At 48.7% G+C, this 16,178-nt stretch overlaps 1 protein-coding gene across 3 annotated transcripts in view; it reads right to left on the bottom strand.

Annotated features, from left to right (window-relative positions):
* LOC140426328 (metalloprotease TIKI2-like) overlaps positions 1 to 16,178 on the bottom strand; it is a 575,072-nt gene that overhangs the window by 27,673 nt on the left and 531,221 nt on the right. The window contains exon 6 of one of the 3 annotated variants that reach the window (XM_072510937.1): positions 2,700 to 3,045. The exons of the other annotated variants lie outside the window; for them this stretch is intronic. Within the exon in view, the coding sequence (XP_072367038.1) occupies positions 3,033 to 3,045 (13 nt within the window). The 3' untranslated portion in view covers positions 2,700 to 3,032. Of the gene's footprint in view, positions 1 to 2,699; positions 3,046 to 16,178 lie in introns of those variants that run through there. 3 annotated transcript variants of the gene reach the window in all.

Here is a 16,178-nt window from a genome sequence, read left to right as displayed (position 1 = left end):
ATTTACCTGGCTCACCATGCCTCACGAGATCTAACAGGATCTTGCGAGAAGTTACAGTCTGAATCTCGCCCACAATGGGCTTCCACACACACAAACACAGCTGCAGCCTTCCTTCATTCATCTTCCTTCATGCTGAGTAACTCTGAAATGCTCTAACCACAGTATTTCCAAACATGAACCACTTCAAAGAGAGTTAAGTGCATTCCAATCACACCCCCCCCCCTTCATGTCTGAGTGCTTTTGAAATGCAGAGCTGGAAATTGACAGCACTTAACTCTCTTTGAAGTGGTTGATGTTTGTAATCATTGTGGTTCAGCACTATTGAGTTACTGAACCATGAAAAATATGAATGAAGCAAGGCTAACAGCTGTGTGTGTGTGTGGACGCTGGCAAGGGAAATTAATGAATGGCTTGCAGCTCATAGATCAGAGGGGTTAAAACACAGGTGACTGCTTTCTCTTTCCAGGAATTGATACGTGGTGCTTCCTCTGCCTGAGCCAACAGGTGTATGCTCAGGTGAGTGTTACAACAGTAATTGTTTTCACTGTTTCTGCCTGGACTGCTCTCTACCTTCCAGGCAGGGGTCTCATTTCTGGAGGTGGGGGGGGGGGCTTCCAGACAGTGGTCTCAATTCTTGGGGGGCTACCTGACAGGCTTCGCTTTTCTGGTGGGCTTCCTGACAGAGGTTTCATTTCTGGAGGGGTCTCGCTATGTAGGGCGTCTCTCTGAAGGATCTACCTTTGTAGGAAGTCTCTGGGGTGTGGGGACCGTGGAGGGGGGTAGTCTGGTGGGGTGGGCAAGTCTAACATTGTGATACATGGATGGACTTTGGGGCCAGCCCCTTTAAGGGGTTACCCTCTTGACCCAAGGCGAGATCCACCACCTCAGGGCAATGTTTGTCCATACCTGCTGTAATCCGCGCCCATGTGATTCCCGGCTCGGAGGACCAGAGAATCGAGGGCCCAGAGAATATGGTGCCCAGGCAGCTAAGTGGCTGCAGGTGGGTCACTAAGACCCTTTGCATCCATTTGCATCCTCCCGCTGGTGCACGGGCGAGAACACGATTTCACCGCTAGTGGGTTGCAAACGGATCGGTGCCGGGCACCAATCCCATTTTTACCCCTGGCGCCCGATTCTTTGCTGCAGCGGGAACCCTCTACTGGCAGTGGGTGGAGGAGAACTTCGCCCAGAGTCATGGGATAATCCAGGAACATTCACGTCCCCTTATATCCTGAGTGGTCCTTAAAATGTGACCAAGACAGTGGACCACATCATTGTAGTTTACAGCAGTCTGCACAACCTAACAATGCAAAGAGGATTGGAGTCAGAGAAGCCACAGCATCAAAAGGCATCGTCCATCAGGAAAAGATTGGACAAAGGTGAGGGAGCATCACAAGAAGATCAGCAGAGTGCATTTAAACAAATGGCCTCCTCAATCTCATTGAAATGACAAGTCAAAAAAAGCCCCAGTATTATCAGTCCTTGCTACCACCCACCCCATTCCTTTGATTCTGCATTTAAGAACTCTGAAGCTATTCAACAAACATCTATGTCAATTACTTCCTGATAATGCAGATAAAGAAGCTGTAACACAAAGACACCAGCTACAAGGCAATAAAGGCATTGAAATTTATTCTAAGCATAATATTGCAGCTAATTATTTTGTTACCCAAGTGATTATCCTATAGTCCTTTTCTAAAAATAAAGGTTTAGTTACTCTACTACTCCTTTGGAGTGCTGCCCCAATGGCTCTAGCACAGCTGTTGGAAGGTTGATAGTCATTTGAGGCCCTTTGAGTGGAGGTCAGTGACTTCTTGGGGGCTCAGGCTTCATCGTACTTGACTCCAAAGCAGTCTGGTCATTATCCATCTGGTACAGTGGTTGTTAATGGTTGAGGGGATGGTGAGAGAACAAACTTGCTGGCATCTGAGAGAGGGTAACACATGCCACCCTTACGTGTCAGTGCAACTCCTCTGGTGCCGGGGCTTGGCATTTCTACTCATTGCAGGACTGCAGACTGCGAAAGTTCAATGTCACTATTCTCTTTACTCCCTCAATCTGTTCAAACTGGACATCTGCCTCTCTAAGGCAGAGCAGAGGCTTGGAACCTTGGCGAGTATTCCGAAGGCCCATCTACAGTGGCCCTGGAGTTAATCACACTTTACAGAGTGGTGACGATGTGGGAGATAATGTGGACACCTTCATACTGTTTGCCAAAGCATAATATTGTAAAGAAAATATGGCAAGTCTTTCAATACCTATTTCGACTTTTTTGTGTGGATTATTTTTCCTGTGCATTGCTTGGCCCCTGAGGCACCCATCTCCACCCACCTCAACAGAGCTGAGTTGACCTGACACCAAAACTCATCCCGCAAAAAAAAACTTTAGGTTAAATTTGGAACCACTGTTTCCAGTTGTGTGGGTGAGCCCATTAAAAAAGGGCACAAAGAAATCAAATAAAGCAAATGTCTTTACAAAGAGTAGTTTTTTCAACTTCTTTTTGGATGTAGCTATATAATAATCACATTTTAAAAAATATATTAAATTTGAACTTAGCAACAAGTATACCTGATTGGTCAAAATAAGTCCCACATTGCTTCTAAAATAGGTGTGAAATATTTTGTTTTAATATGTTAAAAGTTTTACATTTTGAAAAATCATTTTTATGAAATACATAATACATATTTTCTTTACATATTGCTGAAAGCCTTCATCCCGATAAAATAAATTGTAAATCATCTTTAAAAGAATCTGAGAACAAGAAGATTTATGTTGCTCAATTTATCTGATCTTGGCTGAAGACCCACAGTTATTTACAAAGGCAGGCATGATTATTGAAAGTCTTTGGAAGATACGCAAGAACAGCCTTGCAGAGCCTATGAGCTTTGGAGATAACAAACCTGTCTGCGGCCACTGCAAATTATTAGACTGGTTACCTTCACCTTTGTGGCAAGATCTGAACTTATTACACTGACTTTCAATCCAAGTGAAAGCATATTTTCTTTTGTTCAAATGCACTATATTTCCCTGTGCTAGACCAAAGACCTGTGGAATGATTTAAAATATATGAGAACGTGTCTTAAAAATGTCTGGTTCTTTTTACCGAAACCGAGCAACATTTCTCAGAATACTTGACAAGGCACGAGTCACTGAATTTGAGATTCTCATCATGATAATACTGGAATATTGAAGTCGCAACCTAAAGAAATCAAACTCGACACCCAGCCATGATTAATAATCATACTTGAGCGTTCCCTCAGAATAGTTTCATTATGCTGTACAACAGCATTCAGGATGCTTCAATGTATCTCTGGGGCTATCAACCAACCAGTGGCATTCATGGAAAATTTCACAATGTCTGCAGGCCAGGTTGTCTCAATTTCCCCCGGATTAAATCTTTAAGAAACTCCCCTCTAATTTATGGCTGTATATGTTTTACAGAATACATTTTTAGAGAATTCCTAAACATCAACAAAGTTGGATTTAATAACTGGAGGACCCAGCTCTAAAACGTAAGGATGCAACTGAGATCCCTTTGACTTTGCACAGGGGCTTCATAATCAAAAAATCTGACCTCATCAGTCATATTCATTAACTCCAATCTGGAGTCTCGCTTTTGCTTGCAGCCTTGACAGGGAACATTATATTTTAATATTTTCAATCATGATATCGCAGTCAAATCAAATTTACGCTGGATTCTTGAGAAGGAATGTTTCTTGAGAAAATATTAGTCAACATAAAGACTCTGATTGCCATTAGTTGCACTAGGAAATGATAGAAGAGGCTTTGGTTAAACATTTTGTCCAGACAAAATTGTCAGTGTTTACTCTGATCTCAATTCCCATAAGTTTAATGGAAACCTGAATTGGAACTCTTGATACTACAGTTCTTCACACTACAAACCTCAAACAGAGTAGTCTGAATTGGAATGACCCAACCTCAATGCTCCCGCCTGTTAGTCTTTACTGCCTTAATGACTTGATTGACCAGGATTTATAGATAATCTGTCAATTGCAGGAGCTTTAGTTTTCCCTTCAACACTCTGTAAAGAAAACCCCTGCAGAACATCATGTCAAGGACCCAATCTTTCTGTGTTGTTTTTAATTTGTTAATTTACAGGAGTTGAGGGGTTGGGCCTCATGAGCAAGATTAGCATTTATTATACATGCCTAATTTGCCTATGTGAAAAAGATGGTGAGCCTCCTTCTTGAACTGCTACATTGTGGGGTGACTGTATTCCCACAGTTTTGTTGGGTAAATTGTGGCCCAGCAACAATGAAGAAATGGGGACATATTTCCCAGTCAGGATTGTGTGCGACTTAGAACCACTGAACCATAGAATTCCTACAGTGCAGAAGGAGGCTATTTGGCCCATTGAGTCTGCATTGACACTCTGAAAAAGCACGCTACCCAGACCCACTCCCCGCCCTATCCCTGTAATCTCACCGAAGGCTGAAATTGAACCCGGGTCCCTGGCACTGTGAGCCAGCAGTGCTAACCACTGTGCCACCATGAAGAGGAGGCTGGAGCTGATTGTGTTTCCAATGAGTATATTCAAGGCTGGGATTTAGCAATTTTCAGCACAAAGTAATATCAGGATAGGGCGGTAAAGCAAAGTTGATATAAAGGTTTAGGTATGATCTTACTGAATGCAGAGTAGATTAGAGGGACCATAGGGCCTACTGTAGGCTCCTATTTATGTTACGTTCCCATCTGCCTGTGGGCCTGGTCTATTTAAAGGGTAGAATCGATGGTGAATTTGGAAGGTACTGTTGCCAAAGCCTTTGCAAGTTGCTGCAGTGTGTCTTGTAGTTACACATTGTGCTATCCCTCACACGGACCGTGGGTAATCACTCATCAATCTCTCCATGGAGTTTGTGGAGTACGAGTTTCCATGCTAAGGGGCGGAGACCCGCCCAGCGGGGACTCATTACCGAGCCCTTTAAATGCCATCCCGGACCCGGACTGGGTATATTGTTAGTGCCGGGCTGTGTTGTGCATCGCGAATACGGCTTTAATTTTGAGTTTCGACCTTCATCTTCCTGTCTCCTGGATTACGCCTCCTCTGCTTTCTCCTTGCTGTCTGTAGCCTACCTGTTGTACTGTGCAGTCACTTTATGCTTACTATGTCGTGACACATCTTCAGGGGATATTGGTTGGGCACAGCCTGCTCGTTTCCTGTACGATGTGTTCAGACTGCTGAGTAGCCATGCACCCTCACAGCTCAGAGGGAGCATTAGTAAACTCTGCAGTCACGTTGCATCAGTGGTGAAGGGAGTGAATATTTAAGGTGGTAGGTGGAGTGCCAATCAAGCAGGAGCTTTGTTCTGGATGTTGTTGAGCTTCTATAGTGTTGTTGGAGCTGCACTCACTCAGGCAAGTCAATAACATTCTATCACACTCCTCATTTGCGCTTGAGAGGTGGTGAAAAGACATTGGCCAGAAATTTACAGCCTTTCCAGCCGGTGAGATTTTCTGGTCCCTCCAATGGTGAAAACCCACTGCGGATTTCCCAGCAGTAGCGGGGGGGGGGGTACATAAAACTGGAAACCCTGTTGACAACAGCAGGACTACAAAATCCCACTGCTGGCCAACGGCAAGTTGCCTCGGCCGCCGTGAAACACGCAACGGGCAGCCTGGAAAATCCCGCCCATTGGGTTAGCTGCTGAGTTACTTGCAGCAAAATACCCAGCCTCTGACCTGCTCTGGTAGCCACAGCATTTATGTGACTGGACCAGTTACGTTTCACATTAGTGGCGAGCCCAGGTTATTGATGATGGGGGATCCGCCAGTGGTAATGCCATTGAATGTCAAGAGAAAATGGTTTGACTGTCTCTTGTTGAAAATAGTCATTACCCGTCAGTTATGGATTACTTCAACATCTGAGGAATTGTGGGTGAAACTGAACATTGTGGGAACATCGGCAAATATCCCTACTTCCGAGGGAAAGAGGTTAACACTTTCCTCTTCTTCTTGCCTTTGTCTGCCAATCAAATCTGTTTTCTGTGATTCTCAATCCTTCCACCAATGGGAACAGTTCCACCCTATCTACTCAATCTAGAGACCTCAGGTGCGATTTATCCAACCCATTGCGCCTGGTGCAGAGCCAGGCGTGCCGGGTAAATGCCAGAAGGTGCACCAGGCCGATCATGATCCAGATCCGGATCACGCCATCGCTGGCCCTCACGGTCCAGATAATTCTATCTAAATGAGCCATTAAGCCTCAGGGACTCTCAGAGGCCATTGGAGCCGTCTGCATGGTCAGGGACAGGGCAGGGTAGTAGCCTGGCAAGAGGGCACCATGGTAGTGCCAACCTGACACTGGCAGGATGCCCTACTTGGCACTGTCAGGGAGCCAGGGGCACTATCAGGGTACCAACTGTCAGTGCCAAGGTGCTTGGGTGCTAATTTCACAAGACCTGAAGGGGACCATGAAGGGATCTCAAAGGATGGGGAGGGGGGGGGGAGGTGAAGGGTGTTCCTAAAGGGGGGGGCAAAGGGGGAGCCTCAGCAACCCCAAAGCAGGTGTCCTCACTTGGGGGCGGTAATCCCCATGTCTGCAGCGGGTGGCATTGCCCATGGTGGGTGGTATGGGGGACCCTCAAGCTCCCTTATAGATCGGGGCACCCTTTCAAAACGGTACCCTGATCTTTGAGGAGCCGGTCTTGCGGTGGCTTCAGCTGCCCACTGCTGAAAAAATTTCGAAGTGTAGACTGGACAGGGGAGAATCTTCCCATGACCCAGAAAAAGAGCTAAAGGCCGGATTTTCCGTTTCAGAGACAAAGGGTGTGATCTACTGGCTTTTCACGCCAGCGGGAGATTCCGGTCCTATGCCAGCACACGGTTTCCCAGCAATGAGCGGTACAATCACCAGGAAATCCCATTTACAACGGCGGGGTAGGTAAATCCCACTGGTGGGCGCCTCTACCGCCGAAAAACACGCGGCAGGTTGGTCGGTAAATCCCGCCTCAAGTGCTGGCACCAGGGGTGAATCGCGTGAGTTCTACGACCCTGAAAGCGGCGCCGGTCCCGGAGCGATTCAGGACATCCTAATGGACTAGCACAGGCGCCACATGGAACTAGCGCAATTCCAACGAAAACTAGCGTGTGTTTCGCCAGGGTCGGGATCGGCACTGGAGAGCATGACAAGCAGGAGCTGCATATAGGCACTCCACTCCCCACACACCCTCATCACAGCCTAGAAGATCTCACTGGTTGCCCTGGAGCATGCCCATCCCGTTGATGGGTCAGAGGGTGCCTTGGGGTGGTGACGTGGGGAGGCACCCTTACAACTTGTGGCGCTAAGTCCACAGTGGGCAGTCCGCGGCATGGGCAGCCACATGGCTGTCTTGGAGGCTGCAGAAATGGTGTTCCGTGTCTGTCCACGCTGACTCCAGGGCCCACCTCCTGGCCATCCCCACTACTCCCTCCGGCTCTGGCAGAAGCCTCTTGGCCAGCGGCACAACTGTCAGCACACCATAGTATATTTGGACACTTTTGTACCCCCTGCTCTCTCCCTCAGCAGCCACGGCGGCGCCTGTTTCCCAATTTTAAATGCCACAAGTGAATCTCGCCATCGGTAATTCCCCCTGGCAGAGGCAGAGCATTGAGGGGGGCCCAGAAATTGCCGGGTCGGGCCCGTTAGTGATATGTCAATGGCGTTAACTGTGCAATTTGCATGCCCATGCAGGGAGGTGGGATGGGGGAGAGAAGAATATGAAACAGCATTCATGCTGCTGTTGAGGTACCGGAGCATGGCATTCCGTCGGGCTCCTGGCGCTGGCCTTGATTTTCGGCTGACACATGATTCTCCACCCGATCGCATTTCCTGATTCAGGCGTCGCTGGATGGAGAATCCAGCCTGAAGTGTTGGTGAATGCAGGTCTGGATCGCACCCAAAAAGCTGCTGGAAAACAACCTGCCAAACCCACCAAAATGACATTTTGAATTTTGGGAGCTAATTGCACCGCTGATGATTTTGAACACTTCTATCAAGTCTACAAGCGATTTTCATTTCATTTTTCATTTCAAAGGAGAACATTGCCAAACTTTCAAATCTATTCACGTCGTTGAAGTCCCTCTTTTCTGTAGCCTTTCATCCTTCGTAAAGTGTGCTGCTCAGAATTATGGACAATACTCTAATCGAATTTGAACCAGTGTTCTAAAAATGTTCATCATAACGTCCTTGCTTTTGTACTTTCTGTATCCATTTAATTTTTAAAATTAATTTATTGTACCCAATTCATTTTTTCCAATTAAGGGGCAATTTAGCGTGGCCAATCCACCTAGCTTGCACATTTTTGGGTTGTGGGGGGTGAAACCCACGGAGACACGGGGAGAATTTGCAAACTCCGCACGGACAGTGACCCAGAGCCGGGATCGAACCTGGGACCTCAGGCCGCATTGTCTGTATCCATTTATAAAACCCAGGATTCCATATACATTTTTAACACCATTTTCAATCTGTCTTGCCACCTTCAATAATTCGAGCACATCTATTCCCAGGTCTCCCTGCCTCCCTTTAGAACCGTACTCTTTATTCTATAATGCCTCTCCTGTTTCATCCTACCACAATGTGTCACTTCACACTCGCCTCCACTAAATTTCCATTTAAATGTCAATGTCCTTTTAGAATCTATCACTATCCTCACATATCACAATGTTTCCAACTTTTGTGCCATCTGCTAATTTTTAAGTAGTACCCTGTACACCCACATCTAGCTTATTAAGATATCAAGAAAAGCAGTCGCCAGAAGACTGACTGCTGGAGAACCTATTGCATACCTTCCTCCAGTCCAAAATACCATTTAACATGGCTTTGGTGCTTGTCAGTCAGCCAATTTTGTGGCCATGCTGCCACTGTCCCTCTTATTCGATAGGCTTTAACTTTACTACTTTATCCTGAGGGGCTGATGCACACAGCCCCTTTTCACCACAGACACTGGAATATTCAGGTTGTTGCAGCACTTCAACAATTTTGACTTGAATACAAGGATCATGGTTTAAACATTTGCTGGGAGATTTGGCGAACAATGAGATAAAAATTATCAGACAGGTGGAAAATATGATTTAATGTCAAGTGAGACGATCCATTTTGGGAGGAAAACTAGAATTGGAGCATGTATTTTGTAATAATAATAATCTTTATTAGTGCCACAAGTAGGCTTACATTAACACTGCAATGAAGTTACTGTGAAAATCCCCCAGTCGCCACATTCCGGCGCCTGTTCGGGTACATAGAGGGAGAATTCAGAATGCCCAATTCACCTAACAAGCACATCTCTCGGGACTTGTGGGAGGAAACTGGAGCACCTGTAGGAAACCCACACAGACACGGGGAGAACATGCAGACTCCACACAGACAGTGACCCAAACCAGGAATCGAACCCAGGTCCCTGGCGCTGTGAAACAACAATGCTAACCACTGTGCTACCGTGCCGCCAAAGTCATTGAAATAAATCCAAAATAAATGCTTTGTTAAATAATTTTTTAATACTTTGCTGACCTCTGATGCTGTTTTTAAAAATAATTTCCAATTAAAGGGCAATTTCACGTTGCTAATCCACCTACCCTGCACATCTTTGGGTTGTGGGGGTGAGACCCACGCAGACACGGGGAGAATGTGCAAACTCCAGTGATGCTGGTTTTAATGATTTATTCATGTCTATCCCTGGATCCTTTTGCTTCACTGCCCCATTTCATTGCTGGAATTACTCGGCCAATGGAATTCTCTGTTCCCCCTGGCAACGCAAACCCACCCATGGGTTTCCCGGTGGGGCGATTTCAATTGAAAATCCCATTGATAAATGAAGAATCACGCCACCAGCAAATGGCACACCATTGTGTAACTCGCGGAATTGGGCAATCCAACCCCATATCTTATTTTCTAATTTAATTTAATATAATAATTTTTTAAATAAATTAAGAGCATCCAATTCTTTTTTTTCCCAATTAAGGGGCAATTTAGCGTGGCCAATTCACCTACCCTGCACATCTCTTTGGGTTGTGGGGGTGAGACCCAGGGAGACACGGGGAGAATGTGCAAACCCCACATGGACAGTGACCCAGGGCCGAGATTGAACCCGGGTCCTCAGCACCGTGAGGCAGCAATGCTAACCACTGCGCCACCCAGCCGCCCTTCCATATCTTAATTTCTGAGGTGTAAGTGTTTCTATTTTTCTTATCCTCGTGCATTGTCCCACATTTGTCATGCTAAAGCCTAGTCTACAAGTTTTCTAATGCCTCCTTATATTTGTTGCATTCTTCCTCGCGATAAGATAGTACAGTTGGCAGGAGAATCTCGTGATGTTGACACTATTTCCACTGCAGCAGACTAGATTAAGAGCAGATTTAATACAATACTTTTTTTAAATTATGAAGTGCTTTGATGGAATGAATAGGTTAAGATTATTTCCTTCGATTGGGGAGTTGATGATGAGGGTATTGAATTTAAGATTATGAGGGGAGTGAAGAGAAACGTTTGGAGAAAATTCTTCACACATTCTTTCATGGAAAATTAGATAAATTTCTGAAGCCAAGGAAGATGCAAGTCTTTGGTAGAGAATGAAGCTGTGGGATTACTTTTGGATTGTTGAAGCAAAGACCTCGCCAGATAAAATGGACTGAATGACCTCCATTTGTCCTGTAAACTTTTATGGCTCTACTTTAAAGAATACTTTAAAAAGCAATTAATCTTGTGTTGGGCTCCCCAATGACTCAATTGTAGGTTTGTTCCAAATCCATCCTGTGTTAGCTGATCTCTGTCAGGATATTGGTGGTGGTATTGTGTTTGGCTTTAATGTCTTTGTTTATGCTCTCACTTCTGATTGAATGTGGGAATATCAATCAATGGCATTAGGTGAAGACAAGAACAAGCAATGCCCTTCACCAGGGAAGAAGAAGCAGATATTGACTGTCCAAATTAAACATGATGAATGGCGACATGGGTGCAGCACCAGGGGCGAAATTCTCCCCCAACGGCGGGATGCCCGCCGACTGGCGCCAAAGCCGGCGCAAATCAGACGGGCATCGCGCCGGCAAAAAGGTGCGGAAGTCTCCGCATCTTTGGCGGCCTAGCCCCAACATTGAGGGGCTAGGCCGACGCCGGAGGGATTTCCGCCCCGCCAGCTGGCGGAAATGGCATTTGTTGCCCCGCCAGCTGGCGCGGAAATGCGGCGCATGCGCGGGAGCGTCAGCGGCCGCTGTCAGTTTCCCAGCGCATGCGCGGGAGCGTCAGCGGCCGCTGAAAGTTTCCCGCGCATGCGCAGTGCGGAGAGTCTCGAGTCTCTTCCGCCTCCGCCATGGTGGAGGCCGTAGCGGAGGCGGAAGGGAAAGAGTGCCCCCACGGCCCAAGCCCGCCCGCGGATCGGTGGGCCCCGATCGCGGGCCAGGCCACCGTGGGGGCACCCCCCGGGGTCAGATCGCCCCGCGCCCCCCCCTAGGACCCCGGAGCCCGCCCACACTGCCTGGTCCCGCCGGTAAATACCAGGTTTGATTTACGTCGGCGGGACAGGCAATTCCTGGGCGGGACTTCGGCCCATCCGGGCCGGAGAATCCAGCGGGGGGTCCCGCCAACCGGCGCGGCTGGATTCCCGCCCCCGCCCAATCTCCGGGAGCGGAGACTTCGGCGGGGGCGGGGGCGGGATTCACGGCGGCCAACGGCCATTCTCCGACCCGGCGGGGGGTCAGAGAATGACGCCCCAGAAACTCCAGTGAAACCAGTGCCGGGATTCTCCGACCTCCCGCCAGGTCGGAGAATCCCCGGGAGGCGGCGCGAATTCCGCCCCGCTGCCGGCTGCCCTATTATCCGGCGCCGTTTTTCAGGCGGCGGGATTTCTGCCACGCGATCGGGGGGCCGTTGACAGCGGCTCCCCTGGCAATTCTCCGGGCCCCGATGGGCTGAGTGGCCGTCCAGTTTCGGCCAGCGTGAATTACTCACCTCAGGCACGGCGGGACCTGGCAGGTGAGTGTTCGGGGGCAGTCCTCGGGCTGTGGGGGGGGGGGGGGGGGGGGGATCTGACCCCGGGGGGCCTTCCATGGTGGCCTGGTCCGCGATCGGGGCCTACCGATCTGCGGGCGGGCTTGTTCCATGGGGGACTTCTTTCCTCCGCGCTGGGTCCCAGTAGGGCTCCGCCATATTGCCCAGAGCCGGCACGGAGAGGAGAACCCCTGCGCATGTGCAGAAATACGCTGGCCAGTCTGCGCATGCACGTAAATACGCCAGTCGGTCCGCGCATGCCGAGATCATGCCGGCCGTTCCGCGCATGAGCGAACTCGCCGGCTGGAGCAGCGGGAACGACTCCGGCGGCAACCTAGGCTCCTCAAAAGGTGAGAATTCCTCACCTTGGGGGGCCATTGATGCCGGAGTCATAGGCGTCGGTTTTCCCGCCAGCGTGGGGAGATAACCCCATTTTCAGAGAATCCCGCCCCAGATTCTAACATGGATAACTCTCCAGAAGAGGAGGAAAAAGTTAATGGTAAGTACATGTCGGCATTGTTAATTTTACAACTTTGAGGGCTGGAGGAACATGTCGTGCTGTGTAAAGCTGGGAACAAATACCTCATGAGCAATTGTATCAACTGCATCATTAAAATGTTATTTTCTGGGAACAAATCAAAATTAAATAAATTACCCAGAAAAGGGCGAAAGCTCGCAATTTGCTCAAGGAGGTGCAAATTAGCAATAGTTAAAAAGCAACTTTTTAAAATGCAAAAGAGGGAATTGCAGAAGAACTGCAGAATTCTCAATAAAATTCAACATATTAACGTTCAATCCTATAGATGCTGACAGACTGAATAGAGATTAAACAACCCCCAAGAATGTAATTTAATTTCTTGTGTTTTGAGACAAATTACATCACTATTAAAGGGACAACCGTAACTCTGCCCACCAACTGAAGCTGGACAAATGGAGTTTAAAATTGGCCTGGAGATTTGCTACCCTTACCCTCTCCAACATCCTGTTCCATTTTCACAGTCCTCAATTTTAACCCCCCCCCCCCCCCCTCCACTCCGTCCAACTAGAAGGCAGCAAGGGCACCAGAGAGGCCTTCTTTAAATATGCAAATCAGCCTTTGATGACATCATTGGGTTCACGCGTAATCGAGAAGGAAGCAGAATCTTGTCCTTTCCTCGTGGGACCAGTAGTGCAGTTCTGACTCAACTAGAAAAGTTTACAGTTCCCCTGATTCAGGCTTCCTCCTGCCCAGAATTCTTCTTAAACCCTCCCTGTGAGTAACATGTGTGCTGCAGATGGCTCCTTCAGTTTCTGCTGGTGGTTCCAGCCTCTGTACTCCCATCCACCTCCCAGCTGCCCATTCCAAGTGAATAATTGACCAAGTCATACAGATATAATCGGGCAGTTAAATTGCAAAGATCTAGCGCTGCCAATGCGAGGGGAGATCGTCACTTGCCTCACTCTCAATGGTCTTATAGTCAGTTTCTGAATGAGATCAACAATATTCAAATCATGTTGAAACAGTGACAGTTAATATTCCCTGGGAGCAGCCAAGTACTTGAGATAATGGCGATGTTGTTAAACTATTTTGATGAGCTCATGAGATAAATACACCAGGTATTATAACATTGAGCAGCGAGCAAAATCTTAGATCTGATCAATCGTCAATAATAAATTTTAAAATCTGAATCACAGTTGTTGACTCGCAGGTTGCGCTTGGTGTGGTGTAGGCCGAGTGGTGCGTGATAGTGTGTCTACAAAAAGGCTCACCTGTCAGGAGCGTGGGAGTCTCCCTCGTGAACGAGGGCCAGTATAAGAATGAAATAACTACTAAGCTAATGGATGAACTACTGTCTGTCACAAGTGTTTCGGGAGCCCAACACGTTTCCAGTAGGTGAGATTTTCACCCTCCACACCCCCACACAGTGGTCGGGATTCTCCGCTAACCGGCGGGCGGGCCGTACCGGCGCCAAAGAGTGGCGTGAACCACTCCGGCGTCGGCCGCCCGGAAGTTGCGGAATCTTTCGCTTATCCGGGGGCTAGGCCAGCGCTGGAGTGGTTGGCGCCGCGCCAACCGGCGCCGAAGGACCTCTGCCGGCTGGCGCGAGTTGGCCACTTGCGCGGGAGCACCAGCGTGTTCAGGCGCATATGCAGAACCGCTGGTGTGATCCCTGCGCGTGCGCAGGGGGTTTCTTCGCCGCGCCGGCCATATCGGAGCTTTACAGAGGCCGGGCGCGGAGGGCAAGAGTGCCCCCACGGCACAGGCCCCCCACAGATCGGTGGGCCCCAATCACGGTCCAGGCCACCAGAGGGGCCCCCACCAGGGCCGGATCCCCCCCTGCCCCCCCGAGGACTCCGCAGGCCACTCTCAGAGCCAGGTCCCACTGGTATGGACCTTGTGTATTTCACGCCGGCGGGGCTGGCTGAAGCGGGCGGCCGCTTGGCCCATCGGGGCCCGGAGAATTGCCGGGGGGGCCACTGCCAACGGCCCCCGACCAGCACGACGTGATCCCCACCAAAAAAACGGTCCGGAGAATTCGGCAGCCAGCGTCGGAGTGGCGGGATTCACGTCGCCCCCCGGCGATTCTCTGACCCGGCGGGGGGTCGGAGAATCCCGCCCCATGTGTTTTGTGGCAGCAGAGCCGGCCCACCATTGACCAGCAGTGCGATCTTCCAGTCCTGACGCTATCAATGGAGTTACCAGTTATTCGCATACTCCGCTGTCAGGGAGCTGCCATGGGGGGGGGGGGGGCGTGCGGGCAATCGCCATCGGTGGGACCAGAAGATCCCTGGAATGGCTGGAAAATCCTGTCCTGTGATAATGTGTAGTAGACAGGATTAGGTGGGCTTGTCTACTGTGACCCAACTGGCAAAATAGCTCAAAATCATTATCCAAGATTGTATAAGAAGAATACTTGATAGTTATTTCCCCAGAGCAAATTATTAATATCATTACTGGGTGGAGAGAAGGTGGGGACAGTTTTGGAAAATATTAGACAAAGATCAAAAACTCCATAACCGCAATACTGAGTTTACGGAGTTTAAATCAAAGATGAAATTCCACATTAGGGGGGTTGGGGGCTGGGAGGGTTGGGGGGAGGGGACTGTGTGTGTTAATGGTGACTATGGGTGATTCCGGATTCCTTTTTGTCATTTGTTTATGTTACATGCGGGCTAATGTCTGGGGTTTGGTGGGAGGATGGGATCGTTGTTATTGCTATGGGGATTGACATTACATTCGTTACTGATTATGGTTTATTGTTGGGTGTAAATTTGGGAGAAAATGTGAAAAAGGAGAATAAAAAAATGAACTTCCACTAGAATTTGAAGTTGGGAAATTGGCTGGTATCCAACAAGCCAGAAAGAAGTCCATGGCCATAGCGCTCGCAGGGCGAGTAAACATGGTAGGAGTGGCATTGGCTGGCAGCTCCATCAGTCCGCAGAAGATGGATGGATACTGGAACCAGGTTGGAGAGAGAACTGAGAATCAAGGGAAGGGAAAAAGGGTTTTGGGGCTGGGATTTTGAGGGCAAGTGATGAGGAAGTGGCTATGACACCTTAGGGTTTGCCCCCATGCATACAGGACATCCCCCACATGAGGTGCCCCGCCCCCTTTTTACTCTAGACCACAAAAATTGGCTTGACCACTTCCTCTCTCATGCCTCTGCCAACCGTACTATGGCATAGGCATCGAATTATCCTGATCAATGGGCTTGATAACAAGCCTAATTAACTTATTATTTATTTACATATTGTGGTTGGTTGATGATTTCGATGCCCTCCTACCTGGTGTATTATGGGAGTCACGTCAGGGATGAGTAAGAAGGTGGTGGGCAGGAAGGTGGGGGGCTAGCTACCTACATGACCCCTGACCTGCCAAAAACACATCCAGTGGGGAGCACGTAAAATCCAGTCCCATATTTCTATAATGAATTTATGGATAGCTGACACCTTGAACGGGATTCTCTGTCCCGCCGCACCCATTTTCTGGTGCAGTGCTCCCCTGCCGACAGCGGGATCCTCCATCCCAGCAGCCGGTCAATGGGGTTTCCCATTGTGGACACTCCCACGCTGTTGGGAAATCCGCAGGCGTGAGTGCGCTACGGGCAAAACGGAGGATCCCGCTGATGGAGAATCCAAGCCCAGGTGGGATTTGATTCTGGACTATCACAATTAAGTTGCATACTGTACTCAAACACAAAGCTCTTCTAACAATTAAACA

The sequence above is a fragment of the Scyliorhinus torazame genome, chromosome 7 (assembly GCF_047496885.1).
Source record: "Scyliorhinus torazame isolate Kashiwa2021f chromosome 7, sScyTor2.1, whole genome shotgun sequence".
In the NCBI taxonomy this organism is placed as follows: domain Eukaryota; kingdom Metazoa; phylum Chordata; class Chondrichthyes; order Carcharhiniformes; family Scyliorhinidae; genus Scyliorhinus; species Scyliorhinus torazame.
This window is presented reverse-complemented; position numbering and strand designations above follow the sequence as displayed.